General features: G+C 38.1%; 1 protein-coding gene across 2 annotated transcripts in view; it reads right to left on the bottom strand.

Moving 5' to 3' along the window:
- Nucleotides 1-1,933: 1,933 nt before the first annotated feature.
- LOC128864548 (protein timeless) overlaps nucleotides 1,934-12,251 on the bottom strand; it is a 67,581-nt gene continuing 57,263 nt past the window's right edge. For both annotated transcript variants that reach the window (XM_054104254.1, XM_054104255.1), the window contains exons 17-18: nucleotides 10,593-11,582; nucleotides 1,934-2,384 (exon numbers count right to left, since the gene is read on the bottom strand). In XM_054104254.1, coding sequence (XP_053960229.1) covers nucleotides 2,291-2,384; nucleotides 10,593-11,582 — 1,084 coding nt within the window. In that variant the 3' untranslated portion in view covers nucleotides 1,934-2,290. The remainder of the gene's footprint in view (nucleotides 2,385-10,592; nucleotides 11,583-12,251) is intronic.

Below are 12,251 nucleotides of genomic sequence, written 5' to 3'. Positions count from 1 at the left end.
AGCATTTGCGCTTGCGATAATATATAAACAAACAATTTGATGGTGTAAATGCACCACAAGACCTGGAATCGTGGCATGCGCTAACTGTTGAAATATAAGCACTTTTTCCATGGTGAAAGGAATTCAGAAGGTGTGGCTAAGATCAGGCCGTTAAACGGCTTTCAGCGAATTGGAAAAAATCAGCTGCTAGGCTAACGTCACCGGATTATTCACACCGTTTTGTTTACGAAAAAACTGTGATTTTGTTAGTGATATACGAAAAAATTAACACACTATACGCTAATGTTACTTCGTTGCCGTCTGAACAACGGCTGATGGGACGAGTGTGTGAATACCTTCGAAACGAGCGGGCAAAAATCGCTTGCCGAAGAGCCTGTGACGTAGCAACCGAAGTTGCTTACACAATTTTGTTTTTCACCACAGTAGTTTGGCCTAACCTCCAGGCGAAAAGATTTTTAGGCAGCAGACTGTTATTCGGCTCTGAGCGAATTAGACAGGAACGGTTGATGGGCTGATGTCACTTGGGATGTGTTTAACAAAATTTAGCTTATGTTAGTGATACACGTATTCCTTGGCATGAACATTGGCTGTGTTGACTTTTTTTGAATATCACTAACACAAGCTAAATTTTGTTAAACATATTCCAAGTGACTCGGCAGCCAAAGTTCTCCCTAAAAATTTGTTTTACCATAGCTATGAAACAAACCTTGAAATCTATCATCCTTGGGTGAAATAAGCGGTCAAATGCCTACCGAGAGCCTTGTGACGTGACAGCCCAAGTTGCTTGCCCATAGTAGATTGGCCTAACCTGATAATCTATCATCCTTGACTGTTTCAATATCTTATCTTGAATACTGGAAAAGTACGAAAACAAAGAATTGGGAGTTGCTCGCAAGACGATGGAATCTGATAAAAGGTTCTCACATAGGTGCGCAGCTGTAAAGTAATTTGGCAACGTAAAAAAGTGTGTAGTAAGCACGGAGTTGGAATCAGCTAAGTGATGTGAGTGACCTTCTTAAGCCTAACGAAACCTTCACTGTGAATTTCCATCTTCTACAAAGGAAGTTTTTGAGTTGGGCGTGAAATGATAAGAGATGTGGCATAGTATTTTTGCAATATGACAACGCTTAACCATAGAGGTCAAAACTTGCCTCAAAACTTGTCTTGTATGCTTAAAAGATAATTTTCCTTAAGAACTTTTTTTTTGTTTTTGATCATAAGCACTTTCGCCAATCGAGGACTAATATCGCCGCTTGGCAGCGCAGCCATTCAGAAGAAGATAACAAAGAGTGCATAGCTTCATGGGTAACTTGAAACGCTGAATTATTTAGTATATTTTAAGATACTGCCATAATCAAATGGAATGGTAACTCTCTAATATAAACTACGCAGGAACGCTGCGTAAGCTGAAAACCATTTAAGGAAATATAGTTGAATAACTGAGAAGTAACAACTTTAAGGGAACGAAATAGATGTGTAAGAATGTATAGGGATTGGAAAGTTTATCAATAAAATATATTTGATCACAGAAGTATCTACTACTCGAACCACATCACAGAGACACATGTGCTTTAATATTTTAATTAAATAACTCATTGACTTTCATCTACAACAGAGCGCTTACTTCTGCAAATACCGAACATTTGAGTTCTTTTTAGCAAGAAAAAATAAATAAATTTTTATCCTGAAAGTATACAAGAACTAACTGACCTTACAACTCAACAAAATATTAAAAAAATTAAAACAAGTGCTAAATACTTTCCTGGCTTTCAACACTTGAAACAATCAACACACACCAGCAGATCTAGTGGCCTACAGATCCAACACAAAAAGTGTAATTACTTTGGAAGTACAGATGACTTTTTTACTATTTTTACTAAAATTAAAGTTGCTTTTAATAAATTTTACTTTTTACCTTTTCGACCACAATTCATTAACATTTTCATATTGGCTTTTTGCCAACGACACATCGCGTGAATTTATTTATATGGTATATCAGCCACATGCACGTAGATCTGTCGAAATATCAGTGTCTTGTAAATATTTCTCATTTTCTCAAAACTCATTAATATAAAATTGTTCCCTTTTCAAAATCACATTCTATACTGTGTAAAGGCCATTTGTAGGAGAAATTTCCTAATTTTTACATTCTTATAATTTACATAAATAGATATGTAAACTTTCCATATTTTTTTTTTTTTTTGTATTCTCTATAATTATTCATATATGTGTATATTCATGTATATTTTGAGTGCGTGCATCTGTAAGTGGAAGTGTTGCGTCGTCATCTTCAATTGAAATGCGTGACAGGGAATTCATTTTTATCCTCTTCGTCACTCACGTACATGCGCGTCAAATCCGAGGCGACCGAAGCGCAGTCGCTGCTGTAATGTAAAAAGAAAACAGAAAAAGTTTAGTTGAAATTTCAATAAAATTATTTCTGAGCAAAGTTTTTTTTTAATATATTATTAAATAAAAATTTATTTTGTAAATTAATATCAAATAAACATTTAAATTTTAAATAAATTAAAATGTGTTATAATTGAAATTTTAGATTTTTTTTTTCAAAAATTTGTCGATATACAAACTAAAGGGGCTTTCAATAGTGACGCCTAGAAGTCAGGAGTGAATAATTCCTAGACGGTACCACCAGATGGTATTATCATATTATGCCATCTTTGGCATTTGTTCACCAGGCAGATCTGCAATTTGAAACGGCAGCAAATCGGCTTAAAATTACTGAAACTTATAAAAATGGTGGGTCTTTAAGAACAACATAACGCAAAATTCGTAATTTTTTGGTGGAAATAATCGACCGAATGAGTTGACAAAGGTTCGTGAAACTGGTTTCATCAAACTGGTTCTTTGAAGAATAGAAAAAGGACTGGCAGACTGGTTGCTGTAGCGCAAGAGTTGCTAAACGACCTTCAACATCGATATCCGATATCTCGACGTTCTCAACAATGTTGGTGAATTTTACCTGTAGACGTGCCCACGGTGAGCATTTAAATTATGTAATTTTTCCCATATAATTCTTAAAAGCCTTATTTTGAATAAAAATAGCGAAAACTGCAAGAATCTATATTTTGAAAGTCTCTTTATATGTGTAATCTATTTTTTTTTTTTCTCAAGTATTACGTCTAGTATTGATGGGGGCCCTCAGCCACCGCATCGTTAGTTTTTTTCTAAATTTAATTAAAAAGCGAAGCCAGGGTTTGGCCATGAGCCAGGTCAAAGCAAAATACTTCTCTACATCAAACAAATAGCCAGCATTCTCGCCTCTTTGAACCACTTCACCGCTGAAAGTTAAAATGATGAAGTACTACTACTTAGTAAAATGAACGTAGGGTTCCGCAGAATACGCGATACAAAACAACAAAAATGATGAATTAGAATGAAGTGAAAATCTAAAGAGGGCTGAAGAAAAATAAATTGGCTATGTATTGCAAGAATAGGCGCTTTAGTGCTACTTAAGGAGTGCCAGACGGGCACTTCAACCATTTCAACAACGGCTATTTGGACTTTGTTTTGATCGGGTGTCATCATTGAAGCATTTTTTCTAAAATAAGCAAGAGCGTTATAGTCAAGATCGAACACTACTGCGCCATGCCAACTGATTTGTTGCAAGGATGATAGATTACCAGGTTTAGCCATCCGAAGCAAAATTGTGAGAGTAGCTTCAACCGCCACGTAACCGTGGACTCGACAGCAAAATTCTGCTCACTCATTTCACAGCAAATCAGCTGATTCCTTCTAAATCCCTGACAGCAGATTAACGATCTGATGCTGGCCACACCTCTGTATTCTGTAAATGGGGCAAACTGGTGATCTATCTTACTTGTGAACACACGTCTGTATTTTACACAGCGTAGGTTTGTTGCTTCTCCCAATTAAAGAGTGTGACATAGTTGACGTTTGATTTGCGCAGTGTCTTCGAAAATCGAATAATCAGCCGAAAAGATAATGTCAATTGGTCGCTTGGAAGCTGCGATTTGATTGTATTAAGCTATTTTTATGGGGCGCTGTTATCGATCTATCGCCAACCATCCAGAGATGATGAAAGAGTTGAACAAGAAATCGAAGTTGCCATTCAGACGCTAGTGAAAATGCACTAAAAACTTGAACTGAATTGACAGAAAATCGGCTGCTGCTAAACCTGTCATGGAAGTCATTTAAATGAAATTGTGTTCCACGCTTACCATAATGGCAACGTCTGCTGTTTTCAATGATAAAAAAATTTTCATTCGCATTTTATTTATAGCCGAATTAAATTCCAAATGCAAGGAGGGCTAACGTGTACCATTTTTCCGTTCCTAATTGAGTACATTGTGAGACTATAAAATAAAAAACTGATTTTTTTGTTAGAAGTCCCTTTAAAACCCTGCCTAACTCTCTTTCACAATCACTATCCACGCTCTCTGCTTTTCTCTTTCCCTTTGCTTAACGCATCTCACTCGTGTATTTGCACTTTGCTCAGCTTACAGAAACTTAGAGAATCGAAATTTAGTTCACACATAAAACTGCATGCGCGAATCACTGCTGAAAGGTGTTTTTACTCGTAATCAATAAATTTTCAATCGAGTTTAAAAACTTTAATAATTAAAAATTTGCGATTCCATACATACCGCGCACGCAGTACTAAGTACAGGCTAATGCATAATAATGCAACCTTCACATGCCGCACAGTCTTGGCGCCATTCACTCAACCGTGAAAAGAATTTTTATTACATTCGAAAATTCAAATACCAATTCCTGGCGCGGATTCAATACTCGCATAGCCAATCACTTAGAAGTGCAAAAAATATACTTATGTACTTATAAGCACTTAAGTACACAAAAAGAAGTTGTCTTACAAGTAGCTACTAATTGAAAAGCAATACACAAATGCCAGCTTGTCGACAATTAGACGAAAATGGTAATAGGATCGCGAACAAAGCAAACAAAGCTACAGAAAAAAGGCTAAGCCGAGAAGTTAATGTAGTGCAGTTAGCCTTTCTACAATTTTTTGTTACCCCAAGTAATTCAAGCCATAAAAAAGGTAAAACAATTGCACGCGGCAATACACAAATATGGCTATAAACACACACAAGTGCATGCGTACTCACAGTGGCGGTGAACAAAATAGTAGTGCCTATAACACTGTTCTAGTTTTTGACACGAAATTGTTTATCAAAACTGACGTAAATTTTGTCGGAATTGCTGTGCATTCATTCTTTGATTAGAAGCCATTTAGTTTCGACATATCAGTATTTCCTACAATACAAGTAAAATTAGGTACCGTGCAGTGATGAAATTTTGATTTTTTGAAGGTTTAAAAGGAAAGGAAATTTATGAACATTATATACGGACTTTTCGCCATCAAAAATAGGTTGCTGAATTTAAAAGTGGTCGTACAAGCCTTGGAGACGATCCACGTCAAGGACGTCCAAAAACAGCTACGACACCAGAAGTCTTAGTAAAAAATACAGAATATCGAATAGAAAAATCGTCTAATGACTGAAAGAGATGTAGTAGAAGCCCTAGGCATCTCATTGAGCAGTGTAAGCAATATTTTGATTAAAATATTGGGAAGAAACTGTGTGCATAATGGGTACCGCACTCGCAAATGTAAAAAAATGCGTATAGCGTAGTACAAGTTAACACCGTCAACGTGTTCATCCACGAAAGCTTGCAAATTCCAGAGGAAGCTAACACTTGTTTTTCCAACTAAATTTAAAGTGATAGAAACCGCACCTGTTTTTGTGTTGCATCAACAAAAAGCGCAGATGTCCAAACATTCCTTTCTCATAGAAGATGCTGAACATAAGTCTGTTGTGCAATATTGAATTGCAACAAACACCTGCGGCAGAAGCGGAGGCGTTGGCTGCAGCAATGATAAAAGCGTAGCGACGACGGAAGATAGGGTAGCATTAAGCTAGAGTAGGTAGTGCAGTATAGAAAATTAAAAAGAATATTGTTTCGTTGATTTGGTTAGCTGATTTATTGAATTTGTTTTTAAGATCACTTCTCGGCAGACTGGCAACTTGTAACATCATAACTCGGCAACTCCTAGTAATAGGAGGAATTAATTATGGAACTGTATAAAAAGTGTTTCATTTAAGTGACTTCGGTAAACTTACACATAACAGAAGTGAAACTTTGAAGGCAGATAAAGAAAGAGGGAGAGCCCCAAGAGAGAACGAGAGAGAGAGAGACAAAGAATATATATCTAAATAAATTCACAACATTTGCAAAGAATACAAATAGACAAAATTTACAAATAAATCCACCTTCATTACTCGAAATATTGACAACTCGTACTTCTACGATAGATAGTTGCATTGTGTGCGGGCAAGCCACTGACGATACGACTCGTGTGCGGAGGTCCTAACTACGTTAATTCCTAAACATTCTTCAAATGAAATCTGCAGCGACGTTGAAATAAAATTTGCTTCAGAGACAAATTTGTTTCTTTTCCGTAGTATTTAAAGGTAAATTAGTTAAAAAATTCTTAATTTACCAATTATCGAGGAAAAAAAGGATTAACATTGCGAAAAACCTTAAATAAGCCGATATTTAAACAGAGCGTTGTGATTGATGCCCTTAATAAAATAATACAAAATATAAACTGTCAAATATCAGACAGTCAACAACAAATAATCAATCGAAAATGGGTGGATTTATGATAGTAAATTACTATAAAATATACAAGGTATAGCTCTCTCTCTCCTTTTCCATTACGTTATAAATATCTTTTTTCTCTCTCGCGGAACAAAAATGCCCAAAACGTTGCATGGCCTTGAATCTTTACTCTCCATTCTCGCTCTCGAAATATTTAGAGCGTTTTCGGGAGGATAAGTGGATTTCATGCATCGATTCATCACTATGAATACGACTTGGGTCTATCACCATGATCCTAAATAAAAACAAAAGACTAAAGAGTGGTTTGAATCTTGTTCTTCGGCTCCGAAACGAGTTCGTGTCCAGAAATCGGCCAAGAAGGTGGTAGCATCAGTTTTTTGCGATGTAAAAGGAGAAAAAACAATAAATCCTGAACATTATTGTAACCTTTTAGACCAGCTGAAGGAAAAAATTCGTGAACACCCCCAGTTTGAAAAGAAAAAATTCCTGTAAAGCTGGGCTGAGAGTAGGTGACTCGGTATAAGCCCCGCAAAAACTGAAATAATTCTCTTTATTAAGGAACATAGGCTTCCTATAATCTCCCTGCTGGTTTTTAAGGTTGTGGAGGTTCCTTTGAGAGTGAATGTCTCATATTAGATAGGAAACTCACGGGGAAACCTAATATTAAGAAAAGACTAAAGATGGCCAACGTTGCATTATATACTTGCAAAAAAGCGGTCGGTATTAAAATGGAGGTTAACACCTCGTGTTACACATTGGCTCTATACTTCTGTAGTTAGGCCAATTTTAATACACATATGGAATACTTAGATGGTGGCCATCTGCTCAAAGGGCGTGTTACACTAAAATCATGAGTAAGGCCCAAAGAAAAGCTTTTTTATGCATCTCTGGTGCTTAAAGGACTACCTCAAACAAAGCGCTGGAAGTGCCAACCAATTTGTCGGCACTAAATATCGTAAGAAAGCTCGAGGCCGCCGCCTCGGAGCTTATACTTACAAGTATGGCATTATATATTAGAAAGACCAGTGGTTTGGCCACGCTTCTATTTTGCACACTCTGAGTAGTCACAAACAAGAAATATACTATTCTATTCCCAGACTCACCTTCAACAGACTCTTCAAGATGAGCATACCGTCAAGAAGAGTGTGTCAGAAACCAAAGCTATGGAGAAGGGGGGAGTTAAATGTATACAGATGTTTCCAAGCTAGACGATAAGATTGGCTATGGAGTATTTTCGAAGGATCTAGGACTTGAACTATTCGTTCGACTACCAAACAACTGCAGCGTCTATCAGGCAGAAGTACTAGCTATAAAGGAAGTGGATAGGTATCAATGAATGCGACTATACTAAGATCAAAGGTTACCCTGGAATGCCGGGCAGCTCTAAATGATATTAGTGTCGTATTCAAGGTTAGCCTTATTTGAGTTGCGGGTCACAGAGATATTGAGGGAAATTGTAAAGCCGATGAGCTAGCCAGGAGAGGTACTGTTAATCAACTGCTCAGTGATAGAAGTACCATTACGAGCAAATTAATAATTAAAAATAACATTAACCAAGAGGTGAATAGTGCGTGGATGGATGAAGACACATGTGTAACAGCTAGGCTACTATGACCGCAAATAAACAAGCAAAAGACAAAGAAACTGATTAGGTTCTCAAGAGCTGCGCTTCATAAGAGCCACGAAATGGTTTCATGAAGATGAATAAATCAGGTACAGGTGTCGCACAGTGGTATCACTACCTGTAAGATCTAATTGAGTTGGTCGAACAGATCAACTGCCATCATAACCTAAGGCTAACTTAAATAGTGAGAAGAAATCACCACGTATCTAATTAAACTCGCCAGTGTACAGGGTTTGATTGAAAAGTAATGAGCCTTCCCGCGCGGAGCGTCTGCCAAGCGATCAACCGAATCGGCTGGTGGGGGAAAATGATCGTCGGACCTTCCCCTTCCCCTTGAAACCGGTCCCAGTTCGCTGGTAACAGCGGTGCAGTCAACATCGCTCCGCGCGTGAAAGCTGTTTTAAAAGTGTGTTAGGATTTTGAGGTGGCGAAAAGAAGCGATCGTCATCTTTTTCGACTCTTGAGGCATCGTCCACAAGGAGGAAGAAGCACTGTAAATGCGGCATTTTACAAAGAAGTGCTCCCTCGGCTGAAAAACCGCGTCGCCCGGGTTCGGCCCGACCTCGTCAACAATTGAACCCTTCATCACGACAATGCGCCGGCGCACACCGCCTTCCTCTGCGCCTCTGCATTGGCCAAGATGGGGGTTCCGGTGGTTCCCCACCCTCCCTACAGCCCAGACCTGTCCCCTCCGGACTTCTTCTTGTTCCCGCCCCTGAAAAGAAAGCTGAAGGGGAGGCGTTTCGACTCCATCGAGGCGATCCAAAAAACTGTGACGGCCGAATTGAACGCGATTCCGGCGGATGAGTTTAAAAAATGTTTCCTGCAGTGGAAGGACCACTACCATCGGTGTATTGACGCTCAAGAGTCCTATTTTGAAGAGTATTAGTTGTAAAAGCCAAAAGGTTTAATAAAACTGCTTAAAAAAATAAGGCTCATTACTTTTCAATCACACCCTGTATTTGCTGTTCTGTGCTTCATCAGCGTGCCCTACTATTATTTTATCCACAACTGTACAACTTCTTAATCGATTTGTGTGGAATAAACATTGATGTGCATGTTTGGAATGCATACCTTCATATTTCAACTGATTTTTCTGTGCTTCACTGGGCAAAAGGCGAAGCGCCTAAAATACTCGAAACATAAATTTTGCTTCTATTTATGGATTCACATTTAAGGTAATCTCCTCATGAAATACACCATCCATTTTAATCGCAATTCGAGCAAAGTGCTTGCGTGCTTGCTTGGATTTGTGTAACTGTGAATAATTTGTGAAATTGTGCGGAATTATGAACGAATTCGTTTTGCTGCATTTTGAGCGCATGCGAAGCCTAAAGAGGCAAACACCAACCAGCTTGTAATTAGCAATTGGCACGCATTGCGTTTATTGTTGTTGTTGTTGTGCATATGTACATATGTAGTTGTTGTTGTAGAATTGAGAAATGGTTTCGGTTTTATTACAACATTTTGATTGACGTTGGCGGCAAATTTAGGCAAAGAACACGAAAATATTTGGAGTATCAAAACTTCTAGTGGTACAAAAAACAAAATACTAAAAATACCAAATAAGCGTATAGTTCCATAAATATGTGGAATTCAGAATCACATAGAAAATACTTGCTTTAAAAATAGCAAATAGTTTTATTTAGTTAGCCGCATAGTCTTTGAAAGACAAGGAAAGCTCCATTGAGAGTTGAAGAGGGGCGTAAAATAGTTTCTCTGGCTATAAAATTAGAGATTCACTTAAGGATTATTGTAAAAGTACGGTCCATACATCCACAAAAGTTACTTAGATCAAAGCTTTTTACTTTAATTTGTGGCGGGTGTCTAGTTTTTGTTCTATAAATGGAGTGGCATACAGTTTTACGGCAGATGGTTTTACGAAAATCTTTTGCAAGGCAGATAATCGGAGATTTGTCTCCGAGGGGCGCAAAGTAGAGTAGGCATACGGATAGATTCTTCAAAAATGGGTTATGCATAGATTCAAAATATATGTGTAAATAGAAAAACGGGTGATCAGATTGGAGTCACTTTTTCCAATAGAGTCATTGGAAGCGAACATTACTAAAGTTATGCACGGAATACCGACCGAAGTACTTCAGCGAGTCATTCAAAATTGGTGTTTACGGATGGCCGAATTACAGTGCAGTTTCGGCCAACATTTGAAAGGGATTGTCTTTAAAAACTAAGAAGTACTATATGCAAAAATAATAAAGATTGCCCAATCAATTTGAGTTTGGTAGTCTTATTTCAATTTCAAATCCGATACCTCTAAATTGATCACCCTTTATATAACACAAAATTCATTAAAGAACCACAGCATTTAAGGACAAAAAGTGACACTCACTTGGCAGTTTCATGCTCGTACACTGATGCGACCATAGCGCTATATTCGCTCTCCAAATTGTTGAGCACGCCTCCACCCACAGCAACGCTGGCGGCAGCTAAGACACCACCAGCGCCAACAGCACCGCCACCGCTAAAGCTCGCAAAATTCATGTCGATACTTGGCTGTTCGCTACGTTCGAACGTCTTCAATACGCCCTCAAAGTGTTGTTGTTGTTGTTGTTGTTGTTGTTGTTGTAGCAGCTGTTGTTGATTATATTGATGTTGTGCTTGTAAGTGTTGCTGTTGTTGTTGATGTTGTTTCTGCAGTAGCTGTTGTTGCTGCTTTGGATAGATGAGAAAATGGTCGTTCGCTGCCATAGCAGCATTTGCAACCGCCGCCATTGTTGTTGTTGTCACAGCTGAGGTTGTTCCTGCAGCGGTGACTGCTGCGGGTATTCGCATGCCACTTTGTATTGTTGCTACGCTGTTATTTTCATATTTATTGTTGTTGCAAATATTGTTGCCGGTGCTGCTGTTCGTGACACTATTGACGATTGCATTACTGCTGATGCTACTACTATCACTGCTGGTGTAGTTGCAAACGCCACCACCTCCACCAATACTAGCACCACAACTATCCCCATTCGTTTTGTTGCTGTCATCGTTGATGCTGCTGTTATTGCTGGTGCTATTCATGTTGCTGCCACTACTGCAACTATTCAAATCGCTGACACCGCTGCTGCTGTTGCCACTTTTGTTGCTATTGTTTTTGCTGCACTCAATGCTGGCGTTCGTGTTATTATTCGACTCCTTATTCAATCCAATTATGTTGTTGATGGTTGGTGGACACTGGTCTGTGGGGATTAGTATTGTTGACGTTGGCTCTGGCGCCTTGGCTGCAACGCTGTCTTGTTGTATTGTGGAAACAGCTGATGTCGATGTTATTGTAGATGTTGCAGTGGCAGTTGTCACCACCGCTGACAGGGCTGCTGCAGTCGTTATGCTACAACTAGAAGAGCAAGCAAAAACACCATGCAAGATTATTACAATAATAATACCAATAACAAAACAATAAAAAGTAGCTCAAATTTACATGTATAGCTACATACATACATACATACTATGTACATGAAGTAAGTAACTCCATTCTCAATTCTACATTCAAGCCATTTGGAATGCATGAAAGTTAATTTTGAATTGCTAATTGAAATGGTTTTGACAACTTACATCACCCACTAGTATGTGTATGTGTGCATGTGAAAGGGAAGTTGAAATATTGCAGAAGTGGCAATCTGGCCTTATTTAATATGCATATTTACATATTTATGCACATGAGTACCTATAATGATAAATGCAAAAAACCAGAACTTTAAGTACTCGCAAAACAATAAACCAAGTAAAACGTTAAAATCAAGCCCATAACGATTCATTACGCAAAATTTTATAAAGTCGTAAATAACTACTATTTCTTTAAGGGGGGAAACCGGTTTAGATCGATCAAAAAATCGATTTTTTTATTGCATAAATAAATACTCAAGAATATGTGGTAAAAATTTTAAAGCGAAATTCGCATTATTCCCGATTTTATGAGCACTTAAGTGACTGCCCGTCGGTTCCGCACCGTAGCGCGCGTTAGTCAGAACGACGTTTTTCTCGAAACTACTTATTTTCAAATGGT

This window comes from Anastrepha ludens, chromosome 5 (genome assembly GCF_028408465.1).
Source record: "Anastrepha ludens isolate Willacy chromosome 5, idAnaLude1.1, whole genome shotgun sequence".
NCBI classification, from domain to species: domain Eukaryota; kingdom Metazoa; phylum Arthropoda; class Insecta; order Diptera; family Tephritidae; genus Anastrepha; species Anastrepha ludens.
The sequence above is the reverse complement of the archived record's forward strand: the minus strand, read 5'-3'. Positions and strand labels throughout refer to the sequence as shown.